This window comes from Oryza sativa, chromosome 6, assembly GCF_034140825.1.
Source record: "Oryza sativa Japonica Group chromosome 6, ASM3414082v1".
NCBI lineage: Eukaryota > Viridiplantae > Streptophyta > Magnoliopsida > Poales > Poaceae > Oryza > Oryza sativa.
The window spans coordinates 10,984,856-11,008,436 of record NC_089040.1 but is presented as its reverse complement, the minus strand read 5'-3'; the positions used below and the strand labels follow the sequence as shown (position 1 = coordinate 11,008,436).

The 23,581-nt window shown below is 46.1% G+C and overlaps 2 protein-coding genes and 1 long non-coding RNA gene across 3 annotated transcripts; 2 read left to right on the top strand and 1 right to left on the bottom strand.

Annotated features, from left to right (window-relative positions):
* The first annotated feature begins 12,869 nt into the window (after window positions 1-12,869).
* On the top strand, window positions 12,870-16,037 carry LOC4340799 (uncharacterized). Its single transcript, XM_015788926.3, has 2 exons — window positions 12,870-14,094; window positions 14,295-16,037. Exons 1-2 carry the CDS (start codon window positions 13,067-13,069, stop codon window positions 15,799-15,801), a joined length of 2,535 nt encoding a protein of 844 aa, XP_015644412.1. The 5' UTR covers window positions 12,870-13,066; the 3' UTR covers window positions 15,802-16,037.
* Window positions 16,038-16,296: 259 nt separating this feature from the next.
* On the bottom strand, window positions 16,297-20,146 carry LOC107281466 (uncharacterized). The gene is made up of 4 exons (XR_001547082.3): window positions 20,015-20,146; window positions 19,370-19,924; window positions 19,066-19,181; window positions 16,297-17,499 (listed from the first exon to the last, which is right to left on the bottom strand). It is a non-coding gene; the product is annotated as an uncharacterized lncRNA (long non-coding RNA).
* LOC4340798 (uncharacterized) lies at window positions 19,443-22,646 on the top strand. Its single transcript, XM_015788924.3, has 2 exons — window positions 19,443-20,542; window positions 20,623-22,646. Exons 1-2 carry the CDS (start codon window positions 19,443-19,445, stop codon window positions 22,277-22,279), a joined length of 2,757 nt encoding a protein of 918 aa, XP_015644410.1. The 3' UTR covers window positions 22,280-22,646.
* Window positions 22,647-23,581: the final 935 nt, after the last annotated feature.

Sequence of the window (23,581 nt, the reverse complement as noted above, 5' to 3'; positions counted from 1 at the left end):
GTACTTTTCGATTGTACCATCAGGCCTAAGCTTTTTCTTGAAAACCCATTTGCATCCTACGGGCTTGCACCCATATGGACGCTCAACGACTTCCCAAGTACCATTAGACATAATCGAGTCCATTTCACTGCATACTGCTTCCTTCCAGTAGTCAGCGTCAGGAGATGAATATGCTTCTTCTATGGTTCTTGGGGTGTCATCCACGAGGTATACAATGTAGTCATCTCCAAAGGATTTTGCAACCCTTTGTCTCTTACTCTTGCGAGTATCTATAATGTTGTCCTCCTCAGGATTTTCCTCAGGCGTTTGATCATTGTGTTCTGTCGGTGCAAAGTGCTCATGGGGCATGACAGTTTCTTTACTAGAAGTGCTAGGTGTATGTTTCATGGGAAATTCATTCTCAAAGAATGTAGCATCTCTGGACTCAAGAATTGTACCAACATGCATGTCGGGTACTCCAGAGTTTACTATTAAGAATCTATAACCCACACTGTGAATAGCATAACCAAGGAACACACAATCAACAGTATTTGGTCCAAGTTTCCGCTTTTTGGTTATAGGTACATTTACCTTGGCCAAACAGCCCCATGTTCGTAGGTATGAGAGATTTAATTTCTTCCTTTCCCATTCCTCGAATGGTGCTACTTCCTTATGCTTCATTGGAATTTTATTCAGGACATGACACGCAGTCAAAACTGCCTCACCCCACCATTCCTTGGAAAGCCCCGCAGTGTCTAACATGGCATTCATCATCTCAGTTAGAGTACGGTTCTTTCTTTCGGCCACCCCATTTGATTGGGGTGAATAGGGAGGCGTCCTCTCATGAATAATTCCAAACTCTTCGCAAAAGGATGCAAACTCATTGGAAAAATACTGCCCACCTCTATCAGACCTCAACCGTTTGATTTTCCTTTCAAGTTGGTTTTCTACCTCAGCTTTATAGATTTTAAAGTAATGCAATGCCTCATCCTTTGTTTTCAATAGATACACATAGCAAAATCTAGTGCAATCATCTATCAGTGTCATGAAATATTTCTTTCCCCCTTTAGTCAACACGCCGTTCATTTCGCACAAATCGGAATGAACAAGTTCTAGAGGTGCCAAATTCCTCGCCTCAGATGCCTTGTGAGGCTTGCGAGGTTGTTTCGATTGAACGCAAGTATAGCACTTGGAACCTTTGACCAAAGTGAATTTTGGAATTAAACTCATGTTAGCTAAGCGCGTCATACAACCGAAATTCACATGACAGAGTCGCGAATGCCACACATTAGACTCATCATTCTCGCTAATATGGTTCACAGCATTATGATTATTACACATGTCATTCAAAGAAAAGCGGAACAAGCCTCCGCTGTCATAACCTTTTCCAACAAAAGTCCCATATTTAGATACGACACATTTATTGGACTCAAACACAAGTCTAAAACCTTCTCTATACAATAGAGAGCCGCTAACTAGATTCTTCTTTATTGAAGGGACATGCTGCACGTTCTTCAGCTGCACGGTCTTTCCCGAAGTAAACTTCAGATCGACCGTACCAACACCATGAAAAGACGCAAGCGACCTGTTTCCCATCAACAAGGAGGAACCTCTCCCGACCTGATAAGAAGAAAACAGAGAAATGTCAGCACATACATGAATATTAGCACCAGTGTCCACTCACCAATCAGGTGAGTGAAAAACAGAGAGAACTGTAGGTAATATTTTACCGTACCCCGATGTTCCTCCGCCCTCGCTAATGACTATGTTGGCAGACTTCCTGTCTTTGCGCTCAGGACAGTCCTTGGCCCAATGCCCAGACTTGCCACACACAAAGCAGTCTCCCTTTGCCTTTCCCTTGCCTTTCTTCTTAAAGTTGGTTGCAGCCTTGGGTTTGACATCAGGCTTGACTTTCTTGTTGTTGTGGGATGCATGAGGGTTCTTATTCTGTACCATATTGGCACTAGAACCTCCCTCAACCTTTTTGCCCCGGACGTCCTTTGCCCTCGCCTTCTCCTCAACACCCAAAGAGCCAATGAGATCAGAAACACTGAACTCTTGTCTCTTGTGCTTTAGAGAAGTGGCAAAGTTCGACCAAGAAGGTGGTAGTTTGGCAATAATGCCACCCGCCACAAACTTGTCCGGCAACGCACAGTTGTTGTTCTCAAGTTCCTTAGCCAGCATCTGAATCTCATGAGCTTGTTCTACTACAGAACGGTCATCGACCATCTTGTAGTCATAGAACTGCTCCATGACATACAGCTCACTGCCGGCGTCAGAAACTCCGAACTTGGCCTCAAGTGTATCCCACATGTCCTTCCCAGAAGGCATGTGCATGTACACGTCTACTATGTTGTCAGCGAGTACACTGATCAATACTCCACGGAACAGGCAATCCAAAGCCTCGAACTTAGCCTCTTCCTCAGGAGAAAGAGGTGGTTCACTTCGCTTGCCCCGTTAAACATAGAAGCACTGCATCGTTGTCAACCACAATAGTGCACGTGCTTTCCATCTCTTATAGTTAGAACCATCAAAAGCATGTGGTTTCAGTGCAGCAGCAAAGCCAACTACCGAAAATGACCTATCAGGTTTTTGGATTGTTGGAAATATAGTCATGAATCGGCATATTTTAATCCAAAATGTTAAAGCAATAATCATGGCATAAGCAGTGTAGGGTGATTTTAACATAACCAGTAGCATACTATGCGCATCATGAATGTCAGGAACAGGAACATTACAGTAACGCAATAACATGCTAGAGGCATCATGAAGAACAGGAACAAGAACATAACGCACATAGCATTAAAGCGATAGCGCTAACAATGGGAACAGGAATAGAGATAGCGCTAACAATGGGAACAGGAACAGGAGAAGGTTATACCCCGAGAATGGCCCTCCGCTGGATTGTGAGGCAGAATTGCCTCCGTTGATGTTGTCGTTCGCGGCACCTCCTGGCGCACCACCTCCGGCTCCAGCTCCCGGCGGCGGCGCACCACCTCCGCCATCTCCTCCAGCAGCGGCGGCGGCAACTCCAGACATGGCGACGAGCAGTCGTGCGGGAGGCACTCCCCAAAAACCTGATCACCCGCCTACTCGGTGCAGATCTCAGGCGAAGGTGTGGTTTTGGAGGCACTGCTCCTTCCAATCTCTCGTGCGCGCAAGAGATCAGAAGCGAGGAAGCGAGAGCAACTCAGGCGAACTAACACCGGGAAAGAAGCGATGAAAACGGATCGGACTCGCTGCCTCCTTATCTATCAGGAGAAAGAACGTGGACGCGCTCTTGCGGAGAGAATCGTGGGAACGTGGGTTAGTGGCTGCAAAAGAATAGCGACGTGACGCACGCACGCCCGCCGCTAGCCTCGCCTCGCCCACGCCCTCGGCCCGGCGCGCGCGCGCGCGTGTGGCATTCCGACCCCCACCTCAACCGGTCAACAGGGAGCCTCCAATAACTCCCTATTTAGGTTGAGATATTCCTCGCTTAAATCCTGAGGTGGTATTATTATGCTTAACACTTATTATGGGCCTTTGAGATTTAATAGGATAAGTTGGGCCTAGCCCAATTATTCTAACAGTGGGAGCCTTCGGTGTTTGTTATCGTGATGGTTGTTGCAACGCTGGGCTGTGCTGCGAATTTTTTTCATTTTTAAATTTTTATTTTTTAATATTTACATAAATATTATACCATCTAAAATATTTACAAAAATGTCCCCTGCCGCCCAAGTGGAGGGCGGCAAGGTGTGCGCATTTTGCACTGAGGTCCCTTGCCGCTCTCTGTAAGGGCTGGAGGGGGTAAATGTAATTTTCACCTGGCCAAAAATGTATTTTTTAGTGTTTTTTTCACCTTGTCCATCCCTCACGTCACCCTGCCGCCCTTGGGACTTTTGTAAATATTGTCGCCGGTATAATATTTCTGTAAATATTAAAAAATAAAAATGTAAATATGAAAAAAATTCCTGTGCTGCTGCCCACTGGGAGGTCTCAGAAACTCAGAAAGCACACTGGATGTTGCATAATTGTTAAAGGCATAAACAACAGCAACAGGGAAGTAGTCTAGTTTAGGGAAATTACATGTTCAATACTTCCCTATGCAGTTTGGAACTTTGCTCTGTTTATTGTATTCATGAATGCATGTACTACGTTTCTGTACTATATTAGCTTTCTCAATTTATGTTGAATTTACCGAATTCTTTGGAACCAAATTACTCTCATAATTTTCAGCAGCAAAAGGATATTCACGTAATTAACAAAAGTTCTTCAGAAGTACGTAAACATTTTTATTTAGCTCACCGTAAATATTACTATATGGGATAAGATGCGGCCTATGTATAGCAATTTTAAATAGTCCGTAAACGTGAGGTCCACTGGTGACGATGCTTGTGTAAGAATGGATTTTGCATGGACCAAAATAGGCACGCTGACGATGTAATATTGGCCTAATAGGCCACGGTGAATTCAATTCAGCCCACGTGCAATGCTTGAAATTCTCGAATCCGATCCTTTTCTAACATATGACAGTAGCCCGTGACAAGATAAGATGGACCCAAATTAGGAAGATACCAATTGGCCTTCCCCAATTTAGGTCTGAAATTGTCCTGCTGATAATGTGTATTCAGTTATAAATAGGCAATAATTTGGGCCTTCGAAATTTGTAAATGTGCCCTAATTGGCCTATGAAAAGGTGATAGTTTTGGTGTACAAAGTTTCGGCTTAGAAAATTTGTGTGTACAAAGTCTTCTGGTATTTGTTTAAAATGTTTTGATGTGGAAAGTTTTCACGTACAAAGTTTTTACGTAGTAAGTTTTTGCATATAAATTTTCTGTGTTGATAAGTTTTGGCCTAGGATGCCCGAAAGCAAGCATATATATAATCGTAACAAATTTCTCCTCGGGAGCCATAAAAAAGAAAAATAACACTTTACCGTAAAAGGAAAGCGAGCCCAGCACGCACTTGCCAGGAACATAAATAAACACCACCAAAAAGCACCTGTGCACTAGAAACGGAAAGGTTCGCTGAGATTCTAGCTAGCGACTGATCGCCCATTAGACATTTCGGATAGGGTGGGATACAACATAGACCAAATTAAATCCAAGAAAATGGCCAGAACGGATATATATATATATATATATATATATATATATATATATATATATATATATATATATATATACTATTTTGAAATATAAATTATTGGAAGTTGATCTAATGGTTGAAAAAATGTGATTGATAACAAAATAAAAACCCATAGGAATTGCTTCACTAGCGAGATAGTAAAAGAGCATCATATGTGTCATGTGTCACAACCTGATTTCCTTTCAGGGTTTTAAAAACCGTATAATAAATCATTCATAGAATTTCTAAATAAATTGTAATCAATTAACATGTGAAGTGAATATGGGAATAAAATTCATTTAATAAATCATGGCTAGATTATTTTTCATAAATTCTCCATTCCCTAAAATATTCTATATAATTTTCTTGCAATTTTTAGAGATCAATATCTAGTTTAATAATCCAAAGCATATTTAGTGATTATTGAAATTGAAAAAAAAAACACTCTTCAGCTTTGAGCAGACTCTGGCCCAATCCTTCTCCTTTCCCCCCGCCTGCTTTTTTTCCCTCCATCTCCACATGCCACCTCAAGCCCACATCCTCTCCCTCTCACTAGGCCAACTTCCTCCTCTCTTACAGGCCAGCGTCCCTTTAACTGCCAAACTAGCTTGCCAACCTGGCCACCACTGTGATGCCCCTATCGGCCTAGTGGCTCGCGAGATGTAACGCGCCGATTTTTGTTTGGGATTAAAAATCATTTTTAGAAATTATATTAAAAGTTAAAACAATTTAATCAAGTGAATTATAAAGGGAATTAAAGATTTCCTTTAAAAATCATGGTCGGGAATATTTTGTAATGTTCTTTGTGCCCTAAAATACTTTTCGGATTTTTCCGTGAATTTTTGGAGCTCAAGAAGTATTTATAAGCACACAAAGTTCATTAAACCCACTTAAAATAAAAAGAAAACAAATAAAATCCCCCTTTCTTTGTCTTTGGGCCGCCCCAGCCCAATCCCCCTTTTTCCCTCCCGCGGCCCGCGCGCCCCCTCCTTTCTCTCGGCCAGCCTTCACCTCCTCTCTCAGGCCGTCGGCCCGTCTCCCTCAAGTTTGCATTGCCTCCCTCCTCCTCCCTCTCCCGAGCCGCCGACAGGTGGGGCCCACCTGTCGGGCTCATCCCCAACCTCCAGCTCCTCCAACAGCCGCCATGGCTGCCGGCGTCCAACCCACATCGCCGTTTGCTCCGGTCCCCTCGCGCCCTCTCCCGTGCAGTCCAGGACGCCACCCCTCCCCTCCACCTCGCACCCGTCCCGACGCCACTCTCCCCACTCCTCCCCGCAAATACCGAAGCCACTCTCCCCATGTTGTCGCCCCACTCCGGCCGCCAATTCCGCCCGCCTCGGCCACGATCTCCACCTCCCGGGGCTATAAAAAACCATCCCCGTAGCCTCCTCTCCCTTTACCCCCAATTTCCCAAGCTCCCTGCGCCCTCTCCCGCTCTCCCCACGCAAGCTCGAGCACCGCTGCCCGCCGGCGTGCTCCAGCCGTACACCACCGCCTCTCTAGCCTCCACCGCTCCACGCCACCGCCTCCACCGGCTTCGCTGAATAATGCCGCCCACCGGCCTCCACTCCGTTTCCTCCAACCGCCATCGGAACCACCTCCCCACCGTGTAACCTCCCTCCGCCTCTTGCCGTCGATCTCCGGCCGGCAACTGCCCGAGCCCTAGCCGCTCCCACGCTGTGACGCCGCCACCGCCGGCATCGCCCCGCCGAGCTCCACCTCGGCATCCACCCCATTTTCCCCCTCCACCACCGAAACAACCATTCCACCATCACACCCGAGCCGCCTCACCTCCACCGCCTCTAGCCGCTCCCCGCCGGCGAGAGAGGCCTCGCCTGGCCGTGCTACTGCCTCCCACAGCGCCGTCGCTCCGCACCGCACGCCGTCCGCCGCTCCCCTCCCCCAATCCACCACCGAATCGCCACCTTCACCGTGAACCTGAAGCCACCGCCGCATTCGCTGCCTCCGGTCGTCGTTTCCCGCTGCTGCCAACCACTCCATGTGGCGCCATCGCCTCCTTCGGCTTCGCCGTACCGTGTCGCTCCTCGGCCACCACTCCACCGGGCCAAATCGTCGCCGGACTCGTCTCCCCGCGCCTTCCGGTGAGTCTCGTCGCCATTGTCCACTCCGGCCGGTGTTTCTCGCCACGTCGCAACTCCTCCTTCTCCCTAACCACTCTCATTTGGTTCCCCAGGCCGCGGCTGCCCTCATCTGCCTCCTCCCGAGCGCGCCCGTCGCCGGAGCATCGCCGCCTCCCTCCGCCCGAGCTCCGCCGGCCGCCTCTCATCGTCATCCCGTCACCGGCATCCCTCGGTGAGACCCCACCCCCCCTCACCTCCCTCTCCGCCTCTTCCGCTTCCTCCCCGTGCCGCGCCGCCGCCCGCCGGTCGCCATCACCGGCGACTGCGCGCTTCCGCCGCGCCATGGCTCGGCCAGGCCGGCTTCAGCCGCCCCAGTGCCCTGCCCGCGCCGTCCCGTGGCCACCCGATCGGCCGCCCTAGCTGATCCGGGCCGTCCACATGTCGCCCTGGCGCCGCCCCGCGTCGGTGCCCTCGGGGCACCACGTCGGTGCTACCTCGCCTTGCCTTGCCATCGTGGCGGCCACGTGGCCATCCACGTGGTGCGCCCGCTCCTATGCCGCAGTGGACCGAGTCCACCGTGGGCCGCTCCTTTTGTGCCGCTGACTCGTGGGGCCCGCCCGTCGGCGCCGCCCTTTGAGTACGTCAGCGACGGCCCTTTTCCTTCGGAAGAATAATTATTAATTGTGTCATAATTCGGATTTAATTATAGAAAATTATTTAAATGGCTCAAACTTCTAAAATTCATAACTAATTCATACGAACTCCAAATTGAGCCATTCAACTTGCAATATTCATCTAAATTTGAGATATACATGTTTGTTTACTTTTCATGTACTGTTTACTTGGTTTTTTTAGGGTTTTTCCTCGTTTTGTGTGCCAGCGTGTAGAATCTGTCGTTTCGGAAGTTCGCGGTCGTGAGGAAAAGAGTTTAGCAGATGCAAGTGAAGAAGCAAGGCAAGTCACACATTCCCCTTGAGCATTTTGAGCCCAATTTATGAGTGTTTTATCGTTTGCAAATAAATATACATGTTTTGCTAATTACATGGGATCAGGGTTTACCTATCTGCTTGATTGTGCTATATTACTTGATGCATGTCTTTTGTTAACCTTGGGTGACAATTCTACTAGCTTGTGTCATTTATGTTGATCCAGCTAGAACTATATGCTTAGCCATGCTTAATTACCACTAGCTCAGTTGATGAGATAATTACAGTATTAGACCTTTTTAGTATCATAACGACATGCGTGCTCGAGTCATCCGGCCATGTTTCATCGGTCGTAATTATCCAACTAAAATGCGACTGAATGGCGGGCTGTGGGTGCATGGTTTTTCTAAAAAGCCAATGGCAATTAAGGACCGGTTCGTGGGATGCACTGGAAGACTTACTGCGCTTGCCACAAGTGGGAATGGGTAACTGCTTGATTTGTAGTATAGCTTTTTAGCTGACGCATCCAGGCAAGGCTGAGCGTGATGGAGTTCGGATGGGCCCTGCGACGGTCTATGCGACTTACTAATTCGGCTAGGCACGAGAGGGGACAGCCCGCTGCCTGTTGAGGAGTAGGGGTGAAATCTGAGGTGTGGTGTGCTTGGTCAGAGGGGGTTATATGAAGGGTCTTATCATAATCACTCAACATGGTGACGTGTCATGCATGTCACGATGACATGCCGGTGGGTTGTGTCTTGTGGCTGGGTACAGTTGTGCACCTCTGGCCAGAGTAAAACTATTCGAATAGTCGTGCCCGCGGTTATGGGTGATCAACCAAAATCACCATAATTAATCTCACCCTTAATAAATCAACTCAATGCACTGTAGTTCAGGTGGGAATGGTTTGGCCTATTCAACGTGGTGTAGCGTTGGTCAGTGGAGATTTAATATTACCATAATTAATCAATCGTTTTACTGTTTTGCCCAATAAAATGCTTTACAACCGCCTTTATGCAAATAGCCACAAACCGTTCTTGTATCCCCTTGCATGTATGCATCATTGGTGTGGCTTGCTGAGTACGGTGGTTGTACTCAGCCTTGCTATTGTTTCCCCTTTTAAGAAGTGTAGTACTTCTGAGCTGAAGACGAAGTTAGAAGACCAAGGTTCAGACCCCAGTTGAGTTTTGCCTGTGGAGTGGAGCTGAAGCGCCGCTAGGATCGCCTTTTTCCGCTGCTGTTGCTTTTGTTTCGGTGTGATGACTAAGTGCCTCTTCTGTAAGTATTTACGCTTTATTTATGTTTAGATCTGTATATTAATTTGTCGTTTTGTATACCCTGGCTGGTCCTGGACAGGGATTTAATACACAAAATAGTCTGGAAATTTGGGTTAAATTTCTGGGCTTGACACGAGACCCAGTTTCACCCCCTCTCGTCCTCTCGTTGCCTATCAACTCCTCCTTCGACCTTTGGCCAGCAACCACCTTGCTGCTGAATCTGCGCCTTGCCTTTCCCGCCCTCACATTCAATCCAAGGGGACGCGGTCTCCTCCACTTCCTCTACATTTCCACTCTCACCATGCCAAGAGCAGCACCGCTTTGAGGTCTGGAAGGAAAAAATCCAGAGAGTCTTTCAACATAAGGAGTTATCCGTCATGTCCCTGGGAGCAAATATTAAGGAGGAAGCCAAAATTTGAGCCTCAGTGAGAACAAAACACCTAGCGCTTTTAATTCCTTAGGCCTTTCCTCTTTTAATTTGTACAGTTCTTTCTTTTCTTACATGTAACTTTTACTCCTCCAAGGAATTAATTGGCACATCCTGTAACGGTTCGTTCAAAAAAGAAAAGCATCTTCCTATTGCTCATCTCTCTCCTCGCTCCTTTTGTCTCGTTTGGATTTGTGTAACATACTGCAAGCAGCTAAGTCTAATTAGCCTGTGACAGTTCTTCCAATAGATTCCACTATAAGGGGAGAGAAATTTTCTATTGAAAACGTACAGGGACTTCGCTGCCCCGTTCATAGGTCTAGTTCATATGAGTTTGAAGACTAATCATAATTAAGCAAAGTCGTCTAACCTTTGGACTGAACCTTCGATATATCTTACTGTGTATAACTTCCACTTGATCCACCGGTCAACGTGCAGTGCAAAGTCTAGCATTGCAGTCAATATGATATGCAGGAAATGGATTCTCAGCTTCTATAACTATACAGAAACATATCTCTATCTCCACCGTTATAAAAATTGAACATGTTTTTGCCGGTACTTTCGTACGTCATCCGTGTTTGAGTCGGTTTTTAAGTTCACTCGCTTTTGAAAATACAAATGCGTGTTTGAGTCGATTTTTAAGTTCGTTCGCTTTTAGAAATACAAAAGGAGTCGCATAGAAATCTTTTTTTAAAAAAAACTCGCATGCTAACTTGAGACGATCGGACTACTAATTGTTGCTCATGATTTCTTAAAAATAAAATATCCAAACGAATTCCTGCAGTGAATTGCGCCTTAGCTAAATCGTACAACAATAATCCAAGTTAAGGGAAAATTTGAACATGCCACACAAATTTTGCAAAATTTGGGATATGCCACCCTGACCCACATGTCATTGACTCATGTGGGTTCTAAAATTAAAATAGCCTTCACCTGTTGTAACGCATGGGTATATTTTTCTTGTGTGCGTGTATAGGAATTGGATAATACGAACCTAGGTGTATCTTCTCCTCAATCCCCCATGTGTGTATATTTTCAGTTGTAGCTAATGCATCATTTTCACCAAAGCCCGTGCAACTTGTACCTACCCAACCCAAACTCTTATAGGGAAAATTTGGCGGAGGTACACAATGATGCTGTAGGCATGCATTTCTCACCCACCCATGTACTAGCTTGCAACAGTATTCATGTCTTTTCACAATGTGACCATGAGAAAGAATGATAGAGAGAGGGGTGAACATGTCGTTTTTTATAGATCTCTTGGCTACAATCACATTACTCCATGTGATTAGCCATCAAATATGTTAATTTTTTAAATTAATCTAACCACCTTGTGTTTGTATGTTTGAAAATTAATCTATATCTGGTTTTATTCGGACATGATATATCAAGATGAATGTCCAATCACCACGCAAATACAATATAATCGATGTCCAAAAATGACATTGTGAAAATGATATATCATTTGGCACATACTAAAATAAAAAAATACATGAATTTTATTTTTACATATATATGCTACATTGCAAAATATAATTTCGTTAATCAACAAAAATATAATATACACTACAATTTGTTGACACCGAAAATGAAACACAACGAAAATATCATTTTGAAAAGTGATGTCTAAAAAAATGATGTCGCAAAATGATACTAAATCACATGTGAAATTAAAAAAAGTCGCATGTGTTATTTCCAAAATGGTCATGTATACTGAATTTCAATGGATACTAAGAGAAAAGAAACAATTTCAATGGAGTACATGATGTGTGGTCAACTTCCTCTCACCTGCTCTTTCTCTCTCTTTGTGCAGGAAGTACATGTCACTGTCACAGCAACACATGCATTATGTACCTCCCTGACATTTTCTCCAGTAGAAACTCTTCATTAGTGAAATTAAGGCCATGTTTAGTTTAAGGGGTGAAAAGTTTTAGCGTGTCACATCGGATATACAGACACACATTTGAAGTATTAAACGTAGTCTAATAACAAAATAAATTATAGATTCCGGCTGTAAACTGCGAGATGAATTTATTAAGCCTAATTAATCTGTCATTAGCAAATCTTTATTATAACACCATATTGTCAAATCATGGCGTAATTAGACTTAAAAGATTCGTCTCTCAAATTACACGCAATCTGTGTAATTAGTTTTTTCTATATTTAATAATCCATACATGTGTCAAATATTTGATGTGACATGCTGAAAAGTTTTTACGTGGGAACTACACATGGCCTAAGGTCCAGCTAGGAAGCATGCGTCTTGGAACGATTGAATGCATGGTTGTGATTCAGGGCGCAGGTGAACCTCGGTTCATATCTGCTTTTTCCTATATATGTGTGTGTGACTGCAATCAGATTTATTGTATTTATTTCTCTTTATTTCTCCACATATAAGTCAAATTTGACCGATCTAGAATTTGTGCTAATAAAATAAAATAAAATTATCTGCAGTGCTTAAGCGTTTTCTTAACTAGTACTCCCTTCGTATTTTAATGTATAACGCCGTTAACTTTTTAACAAACGTTTGACCTTTCATCTTATTCAAAAAATTTATGTAATTATAATTTATTTTATTGTGACTTGATTTATCATCAAATGTTCTTTAAGCATGACATAAGTATTTTTATATTTGCATAAAAATTTTGAATAAGATGAGTGGTCAAACATTGGTTAAAAAGTCAACGGCGTCATACATTAAAATACGGAGGGAGTACTATTTAGATTCTATAGGTAAGAAATAAGGCCGTATGCCCTCAAGGGCTCAAAACACTCAAACAGTTCTACATATATATTCCTTTTATCGAGAAACGTGGGAGAAATACGTGCTCCCCTGCATATTACTACCTCATATGATATGAAAATCGGATCCAAGTGATGAATGTGCATGCACTTGTTTTATCCACCACACTGAAACAATAGTTATGCATATTCACCACAAGGAACCTAATCAGCTCACTTCGTCACGTGCATGCCCTTGTAGCACAAATATTTGAGAAAGTATTTGACCTTGTGGCTGGATTAACAACATCAAATTTTTTTATGATTTTGAATGGAAGATCGACCAAGATGTATGCCAACCAGCTAGATCAAGAGTATCTTGCTCTTACATTAAGCTGCTCGACGACGACTGAACTGAGTGTGACTGAGTCAAGTCTGGCGAGGCAGTGATAAACTATTCTCAACTCCAAGCTGAAGCTGAAACTAGAAATTTAACCATATATACCGATCGATCTTAGCTTGCATCTGGAGCTCACTGAGGTTTTGGCAATGGCGCAAGGGGACGACGCTACCGAGCAGCAGCCATATTGGGAGTACACGCTGCGGAAGTACCTCCTGCTGCTGGCCTCGCTGGTGGCCACGGTGGCGTACGGCGCCGGGTTCAGCCCGCCGGGCGGCGCGTGGCAGGTCACCGCCGGCGGGCACACCGCCGGCGACCCCATCATCCGGGACCTCTACTACGGCCGGTACCTCGTCTTCTTCTACTGCAACGCCACCGCGTTCGCGTCGTCTCTGCTCGTCATCGTCCTCATCCTCCTCTTCGCCGTGCTCCACGAGAAGCGGAACATGTGGGTCACCGTCATGCCGCTCCGGGTGGTCATGGTGCTCGACCTGCTCAGCCTCATGGGCGCCTACACCGCGGGGACGTGCCGGGACGCCACCACCACCAGGTACACCGCCGTGCTCGTCGCCGCCGTGTTCGTCTACCTCGTCGTGCAGATGGTGCTCGCCTCGCTCGCCGGCGGCGACGACGAGGACGAGCACGTCGTCACCAAGGAGCGGTCGCGCAAGGTGCTCCTGCTGCTCGCCACGTTCGCCACGAGCCTCACGTACGTGGCCGGGCTGAGCACGCCGGGAGGGTTCTGGGCGGACGGCGTCGCCGGCCACCGCGCCGGCGAGGCGGTCATGGGGGAGCGGCACCCGGCGCGGCTGACGGCGTTCCTCCTCTGCAACACCACCGCGTTCGTCGCGTCGCTGCTCATCATCGTGCTGCTCCTCGACCGGAAGCTGCGCGACGGCACGGTGCGGTCCTGGGAGCTGTACGGGTGCATCGTCGTCGCGCTGGTCGGGCTCGTCGGAGCGTACGCCGCCGGCAGCTCGAGGGCGGAGCACACCACCGTGTACGTGCTGGCGCTCGTCGGCGCCGTGCTCGTGTACATCGCCTTCCACCTCACCGTCGTGCCGTGCGTCAAGCAGGCGCTTGGCAACACGAAGCTCGCACGGATCTACTCTTCGATATCAAAACGACGATATTGTCCCAAGCAAGACCAAGAAGTAGATCAGGCCACTATTGACAGGTTTGTAAAGCACTCCTATTTGTTTTTTTTCTTTTACAAACAAAAGAATTTACATGTCCCCTCTCTCATTGTGCAGCAAATTTGATTAGAGAGGCAAAGAGAGTTTGATAGTTTTTGAGAATAATCACATTTGTTTCACTCTCTAACTATTTGTTGAAAGAGAATAATCAATTTTTTTCTACTCTTGCTGCAATTATTAGGGAGGCGGAACATAACCGAGCTATGGAGAAGGCTCGCTCTCTCGTTCTACTGCTCGCCACTCTAGCAGCGACCGTCACTTTCCAAGCTGCGCTAGATCCGCCGGGTGGGTATTGGCAGGATGACAATGGCGACCACAAGGCCGGTAACCCGATTCTCCTAACAACTAACCCTAGAAGGTACAAGGCATTCTTCTACTGCAACTCGACCGCCTTCGTGTCATCCTTACTTGCCATCATCCTAGTGCAGAGCAGGTCTCTGCTCAAGCGCCACGCGCTAGAGGCAGCCATGATTCTGGATTTGTTTGGGCTCATGGGTGCATATGCAGCGGGAAGCTGTCGGGATGCGAGTACCTCCATTTATGTTATGGCCATAGCCGGTGCCGTGCTGGTGTATGTTGTGATCCATGTCGTGTTCTTCACACTAGACCAGAGAGGACACGACGAAGATGTATTGCTGGAGAAGAGGCGCAAGAGGTTGCTCCTTTTCGCCATCTTGTCCGCAACCATCACCTACCAAGCCGGGCTAACCCCACCAAGTGGCTTCTGGCAAGATGATAGTGATGGTCACCGTGCAGGCGAGCCAGTCCTCTTCAGCAACAACCCTTACCGTTTTAAAGCCTTTTTCTACTGCAACACCACCAGCTTTATGTCATCTATCGCCCTCATCATCCTTCTCGTGAACCCAAATTTGTACAGGCCAGCCATTCAGAGCTATGCGCTCTCCGTTTGCATGGTGGCTGGCATGTTTGGTCTCATGGGTGCCTACGCCGCTGGGAGCTCACAGCATATGCGTACATCCATCTTTGTCTTCGCATTGGTGCTTATTTTTGTGGCCATACTTCTTGTGGTATTCGTGGTGCGCCAGAACCATGGCAACACTACCACCAGACAGAACTCCCAGGGTGACCAAAACCAGAGAGGTGACAACAGTGGAAGCGAAAATCACACCAAGCGCAAGTACCTGATGCTACTGGGGATCCTGGCAGCGAGCGTCACCTACCAGGCCGGCCTGCACCCGCCGGGCGGCGTGTGGCAGAGCGACGACGACGGCGCAGGCCACGCGGCCGGCAACCCGGTCCTCCGCGACAACCGGAGGCGGCGGTACCGCGCCTTCTTCTACAGCAACTCCACTTCCTTCATGGCGTCCGTCGTCGTCATCGTCCTGCTGCTGCCGGAGTCGGCATCACCGCATGTCAACGAGTGGTTGCTGAAGGCGATGAACACGACGATTGTTCTCGACATGATTGGCCTCCTGGTGGCCTATGGGGCAGGGTCCAGCAGGGAATGGGAGACATCTGGATATGTCATCGCCATGGCCGTCGTCGTGCTGGGCTACATTGCAGTGCACGGGGTGTTGTCGACCTTCGGCCAGGGTCACAAGGCAGGTGGTAATAATCCGCAGATTACACCTGAGCTGGATGCCGAGTCCCAAGAACCAGGAAATGGCAGGCGAACGGCGGCACAGGGAAGCTATATGCATTATCCATCCCAGAATGTGATGCAGTGATGAGATGCGTTTTCAGCCTGATTGAATTCCACAAGCTAATCAACTGAAATATCTAGCGGGCAAGAACATTATGTACTGCAATTCTTCTCCATATCTTTCTTATTTTCTAGGCTTCTTCTCTCAGTTTTTTTTTTTCCATTTTTTCCCAAGTCTCTCCTGTTGTAAGTGGATTATCCTGAATAAATCCAGTCACCTAAGGGCATGAAAAGTGCTTTTGAGGGTTGTGATCTGTATAATCTTTCCAACATCATATCTAGCTGTAGTAAAAAAGGGGCAATACCCGGCTTGAGCTGGCAGGGATTGAGTACCACCGCTGGTTTGCCGCAATTTTTTTTTAAAAAAAAACTACTTCGATGATTTTTAGACAAACAATGGGACGTTACCTCGAGGGTTTAAAATAGTTTCCCCGTGTTGGGTGGGTTACTACAAAGGAAAATGATGGTGCTATGGAGCATCCTGAGGACAAGCTTGTTGGATGAGTTCATCACAATCAGCTTACGGTTAGCAATGAATTAAAATTTTATTCTGGGCTATATCTCGGAACAGCTAGCTTAGCAAAGCATTTTTTTTCTTTTGGCTTTTTATCCGTCGCTGCGGATATTGCATTTGAGCTGCAAACTGGAGAAACTGAAACGTAAATAATGTGCTCTGCTCTTCCGTTTTGTCTCCCTCCCTCAAAACATACTCTCTGAAATAGGTGAAGCAATCTGAATTACTGTGGAAAAAGGCAGCAGAAGTAAAAACACTCAACACACCGATGATCTGCTGCTCTGTATCCCTAGATCGCCCCATTTGTCGCGAGAATAGAACTGCTGCAACCAGTCCCCTCCCTTCCTCCCCTCCTTGTTTCTGTTTTTTTTTCCCCATTCAGCTGTAAATGACAACCTTTACTTCTCTCAATACAAAGATGCGCAATTCTTTTGCGTATTCCCGATCTGCTGCTCTGTACAGGCTGCGACTTGCATCACAGATGCATAGCATCGTCAGAAGCGGCGTCTGCAAATCTGCTTAGAGGATACATGCATGTGGTGTTTGCTGTTCAGAACTTTGTAAGGAATCAGCAGAGGGGCTCACCACATTACTGGCCCATTAGCAGCTGTTTAGGCAGTGTAGCCAGAGTAACCAAGGAAGCAGGAGCACTGTGATGATCAGCTAATGAACTCAATGTACATGTGGTAGCAGCCACACATTTGAAATAAATCATTGGAATACGCAGAGAGTCACTCTGATACTTATCATGGTCACAATCTCAACTTGCTGCTGTTGGAACCTTGAAGGAGACTGTCTTCCATTTAAAATAGATTTCCATTTCATTTTGCTAACTCAAGAAGCTTGTTCTTGACAAGAGAACACAATTGTGGAAAAGCAGCCTACGGAATGCGCAAATCTTGTTGATCTTGTATGTTGAGTTGGCAATGAGAATAGTATCTGGAGGCTTCTTAGTAACACCAAAAACAACCAGACCAATAATGTTCTTGTCTTGCTTGTATCTAAGAGAATCAGAGAAAGTAGCTGTGTATTGAATAAGCTTGTCCACCAGAGAACAGAGCCTGAGACTTTCAGGAACACCATAGAACCGAACAGTAACATGAAAAATGCCTGAGTAAGTCATTTTGTCACCTTCTAAATTCATCTGAGTGAAGGTCAGCCTCTCGAGATGCCATGGCTGGTGCTGATTACATGTAACCAAGCAAGATCCTGCAAGCAACAAAAATCAAGGTCAGCCTAAATTCGTAACTCTCACAAAAGCTGCGAGTCTGGTAGTGCCGCCCAAGCAAAATTCTCCGCGTAACGAAAACGAGCCATGCACGTATTTGGGACCACCTTTGATGGCAGAAAATACTTTGGGGGCTCATAGCTCAATCATACAGCTTTGGAAGACATTGACAGAAATATTATTTGCTGCTGGCTGATCATGGCATCAAGCGGTCCAACCTTGAAAGGTAAAGTTCAAAGGAGTTGATGGAGGGAGAACCTTAGGATCTTCCAGCTCAATACATATTTCATGGTGGGGAAGGGATGGAAAAGATAAAAAGGCATGCCCTCTAAGACCCACCGTGGATGGTGACTTGTATTCGGCCTACTGTGACTTGTGAGAGATTATTTATGGTTCTTCAGAATGTATCAAGTGAAATCGTATTTTTTACTGTAAATTTTGTCACCTCTTTGTGTTCGATTAGTATTGAGGTATCAAGAGGTAGCCTCTATTTTTTCCCAGTAATAAAAGTATTAAGAAGTAGCACAATATAACACTAAAAACTATGGTACTTCTCAGTATATATTTCCTTAAGGATCATAAAATTACTTAGTTTACAACCTAATTTGACCTATAGTAGCACAACTTGTCGTTGTTAATCCTTAGACGTATTGCAGATAGGCATCTGACCAATCTGAAGTAAGTTGTCCTGAACTTCATCAACAATTAAATATGCAACTTCCATAGATTCTATTGTCCTCTAGTACACTTTTGTTAGTGTGAACGATGAGGACATGGCGAGGTCTCTGCTATACGGAGTTGCGTTTACATAGTGAATAGAAATTTATATACTACTTCAGTATTCAACTTGTACATATTTGGACATCACACTGATGTTTGCCAGAGTTTTCTGCAACTGCTTATTTCACTAGCCTTATAAACCGGACCGGGTTTGGTATCTGAATCTCACACTATCATAGGCATTAATTGTTCTTAGTATTGACAGGCATAAGTATGCCTAAGTATGGGAGGAGGCTCGCACTTAGGCTAAGCATGCTTATGCATATCTGCTCCTGTGATTTGCATGATGACTGGTCTCTATCAAGCATCAACCATGCACCCTCCAATATTTTGAGTATGGACTATTTCCCATCAGATTGTGAAGCCTCTGCGATGTTAGGCGAATCTAATCCTATGACTTCTGTGCCTTTAGGTTCTGAAAAAAAAAAAGCTAGAATGGACAAGCATTACAACTTCAAGTATACAGAGGAGAAATATTTGCTGAAATATGAGTAAATTGTGTTGTGGTCAATCAAAACCTGACATGTGAACACTGGTTACTTCAAGTCTTTACACTACCAAAACATATCTGAACTCTCCACATGGGATTAATCCGCCATCAGAACCAGTCAACAATTCTTGTTACTTTTAGTTGTTATACATGTCAAATAGAGAATTTAGATAGGTTAGGTCCTACATATAAACCCACGTAATTCAATCATACCAAACTCCAGGTTAACCCTTTTATAAGAAGCAACAATGGAAGTGTAAGTGAAAATTATACGTACATGAGTCCACTCTTTGGAAGTGTTGGGCTAATATGGATTTCGGAAGCTTGAATGCTACACCATGTGTGCAGAACAAAACACATCATTGATGCTTCATGTCTGTTATGTTGCCCAAGCTGCAAAAGGACAATGGAATAAGCTTTAGATAGGGTTACTTGATGGAGTCATGCAAATATATATGCTACAGCACAGACACGTTTTTAGATAGGTGACTTGATCATGCAAATATGCCATGATTCGCAGGGAAGAATTTTGCCAATCAAGACATATTGCTGCTATGTGAAGATGAGTAGCTATATATAACCTGAGTAGCTCAGCTAGGGCAGCCTATCATCTCCTCAGGGGCCATCTTCCTGTTACTTCAACCACAACAAGATATGTCTTCCACCAACAAAATAGACACCCACAACCGAAACGGATCGAGCAAAGAGAAGAAATCCAACCCATCTTCAAGTTCAGAGTACCAGCTGAAGAATCACCTTCTGCTGCTGGCCACTCTGGTCGCAACGGTAACATATGCCGCGGGGCTCAACCTGCCAGGGGGGTTCTGGCAGGACACACAAGAAGACCATCTCGCGGGCGACCCAATCCTACCAGGCAACCACAAAGAACAATACATCATGTTCTACTACTGCAACGCCACTGCGTTCGCCGCGTCACTCGTGGTCTGCCTCCTCCTCCTCGTCCTGGACAAGGAGAACTCAGGCTGCGCAGCTGCCCTGCGAGTAGTCATGCTGTTTGACTTGCTTGGTCTAATGGGGGCCTATGCTGCCGGAAGCTGCAGAGATGAATTCACTACCATCTACTCCTCGGTGATCATGTCGATGGTATTTGCCTATATTGTGCCTTCTTTGTTTACCTATGCAGTGTCCAAGTTGAAGAAGAAAGACAAAAATCATGGGAAGCAAAACAAGGATTCGGGTGAACCAAAGGATACTGAGAAGCAAACCTGGTATCCTGATGAACACAAGCGCGAAGAACTGCATGAGGTCTTGATGCTGCTAGCAACATTTGCAGTTACCATCACCTACGTGGCCGGGCTGAACCCACCAGGTGGCTTCTGGGGCAGCACCCAGGACGGCCACCGGGTGAGCAACCCAGTTCTGCAGGACATCAACTCCAGACGCTATAAAGCGTTCTTCGTCTGCAACACCACAGCGTTTGTCGCATCCCTGCTCATCATCATGTTGCTTCTGGACAAGAGGGTCAACACGGAGCAAATGTCATTGCAGTTTGGTGAACTGTATGGGTCTATTGTTGTGGTTCTCTTCGGCCTCGTTGGAGCCTATGCTGCTGGGAGCTGCAGGGACACCGATGACACTGTATACGTCATCTGTTTGATTGCTGCAATTCTTGCATACATCTTCCTCCAGGTGGCTGTTACACAATTCTTAAAAAAGAGGATCAAGAATGATGGGCATACTGAACGAAGTATATCATCTGTAAAGTCACTGATCCGTAATGAAGATGGTAGCAGGTATGTAAGTAAATATCCTCTCCCATTTCCTTCTCCTTCCGAAACTGCAAGTTCACACTGTACATGTTTCCAATCACTAGGAACACAAAACGCAATATTGCAATGGAAAAGGCTCGCTCCCTTGTCATGTTACTTGCTACTCTTGCTGCAAGCATCACATACCAAGCAGGGCTAGATCCACCGGGTGGTCTCTGGCCAGATGACCGGGATGGGCATAAGGGCGGCGACCCAATACTCCTCACGACAAACCCGGCACGGTACAAGGTGTTCTTCTACAGCAATTCGGTGGCTTTTGTGACATCCTTAGTGGCCATAATAATGGTCCAAAGTAAACATGTACTGAAGAACCACACTCTAGAGGCAGCTATGCTGCTGGATCTGTTCGCCCTCATAACTGCATATGCTGCAGGGAGTTGCCGGGACGTGAGCACATCCATCTATGTTGTTGCTCTGGCAGGTGGTGTCCTCGTCTATGTGGTGATTCACATAATCTTCTTCACACTAGACAACATGGACAATGAATATCATGATCCTGATGAGGAGGATAAGAAGCGTGAAGTTTTGCTGCTCCTTGCAATCTTGGTTGCCACGCTCACTTATCAAGCTGGGCTGACACCCCCAGGTGGCTTCTGGTCAGAGGATGATAATCTTGGGCACCACCACCGAGCAGGCTATCCAATCCTGCTCGAAAACTATCCACCGCAGTACGAGGCATTCTTCTACTGCAACGCGACGAGCTTCATGGCATCTATAGCTCTCATTATGCTCCTTGTGAACCCAAACCTATACAGGCCAGGCATAAAGTGCTATGCGCTTTATGTGTGCATGGTGGCTGGAATGTTCGGCCTCATGGGTGCCTACGCTGCTGGAAGCTCTCGGCGTCTGCGCACCTCCATCTATGTATTGACATTGGTTGGTGCAGTGTTTGCCTTGGTAGCCTTGCAGGTAGCCATGTTCTGGAACAAGAGGACCTCTAAAACAGGAGGCAACATGACGAACTCCTCTGCGCAAGAAGGTGGCAGCACAGACACTGAAGCCTCACAACCAGCACCTCTGATAAAAGGGATGGGATCCACTTCACAAGCAACTCAGATCACAGATATTACAGATGCTGCACTGAGAAACACTGACAAAGGAGAGGGGTCATCTGAACAAGGAGGCAGCAGAATAAATTCTGTCACTTCTGAACCAGGAGCCCATGGCACAGGAAATGGAGCCTCTCTACAAGAAGCCAACAGTGAAGAAGATAAATCTGGATCAACCGAGAAGGACATGCGGGAGTACTTGATGCTGCTAGGGGTCCTGGCTGCAAGTGTTACATATCAAGCTGGCCTAAAACCACCAGGTGGCTTGTGGCAGGAAAATGGCAATGGGCACCTTGCTGGCCACTACATCCTCCACGACATCAACAAGCGCCGGTACTATGCATTCTTCTATAGCAATTCGATTTCCTTCATGGCTTCTATTGTCGTCATCGCCTTGCTGCTTCCAAGGATGCTGAACAACCTAGAAATACCGGTCTGGCCAATGCATACGGCCATTTTGCTGGATATGCTCGGTCTCCTGTGTGCTTACGCTGCAGGCAGCACCATGAGGTGGGAGACATCTAGAAATATCATTGCTTTGGTTATCCCTGTGCTGGTGTACATGGCAGCCTGTACAGCGCTATCATTTTTCCATAAGGAAGATCAAAAACAAATATCTGCATCGACCTGCCAGGCATCCACCAACTCATAGAGAAGCATCAACATGGCGTCATCCTTTATCAATTTGTTCTAGGAGAAAGAGACTACCTACAGGGAACTAGTTACTATCTTTCTCATTTTGAAATAGAAAGCCATCAAGTATGAGTAGAAAAGGACCTGAAGATGGGTGTTGAAGGCATACATACACCCACACCTCCTTCCTAGCTACTGAACCATGCCACAGTTCCTCTACTAGATTTTCAATTTAATTCAACTGAAGCCATTGTGTATGAATTAGGACGCTTAAGTTGTTTGTTCGTGTGTATTTTCCAGGAGGTATTATACAAACATCAACCTATATGAATTATTGTTGGTTTTTGTATATTCATGGGGAAAAGATATTGGCTGCTTTCAGCACAGCTTGCTATTGTTCAAAATATTTGATAGACATATAGTCAAAATGTTAAACAGCAATGACATGGTGTAATTTGAGCTATGAGGCCCATTTTTGAACTTTCTGGCAATTGCTAGCATTCTGGTTATCTTATAGCTAGAGAATTTGTTGAATAGTCCCACATTGGTTGTGGAAGGGCAAAGGACCTAAAATATAAGTGGGGGAGCCCCTCACCTCAATGGCTAGCTTTTGGGGTGGGAAAGGCCCTTTACGATCCTACAATTGGTATCAGAGAAAGGCTAGGTTAACATCTCTGGCCCGATGGACACGTGTGAAGGCCTGATGGACCGTGGGTGCCGGCGGGGCCCGTATACCTGATGGACCGTGGGCCGGTGGGGGCCCGGATACGGTGAAGGGGCAGTGAAGGGCTGAGGGACACCAATGTGTGAAGGGGGAGATTGTTGAATAGTCCCACATTGGTTGTGGAAGGGCAAAGGACCTAAGATATAAGTGGGGGAGTCTCTCACCTCAATGGCTAGCTTTTGGGGTGGGAAAGTCCCTTTACGATCCTACATAGAGTTGATGCACGTAGTTGATGGAGATTCCATATGGCATACGATGGAGGTATTGTGTGCGTATGGGATGCGGAGTCGAATTTGGAAGGAGTCCAAATTTGGTACGATGGGATGCGGAGTCGAATTTGGAAGGAGTCCAAATTTGGTACGATTGGTTATGTAAAGTTTCTTTCTTGTACTAAAGGGTTTCCTAAGGTGTTTAGGACTCCTAGTATGAGTTTGGTTCGTGGCTTTAGGCTGCCTACCTCATGTATAAATAGAGGGGGAGTGCGAGGCTTCCCGGTATTGCTTTTGAGAGCAATTGAGTTGAGTTTTGAGTTAGGGTTTCGAGTTTAGTCGAAATTTTTGTAAGGAGTGCTGTTGGTGCACTTTGTAAACACAGAGA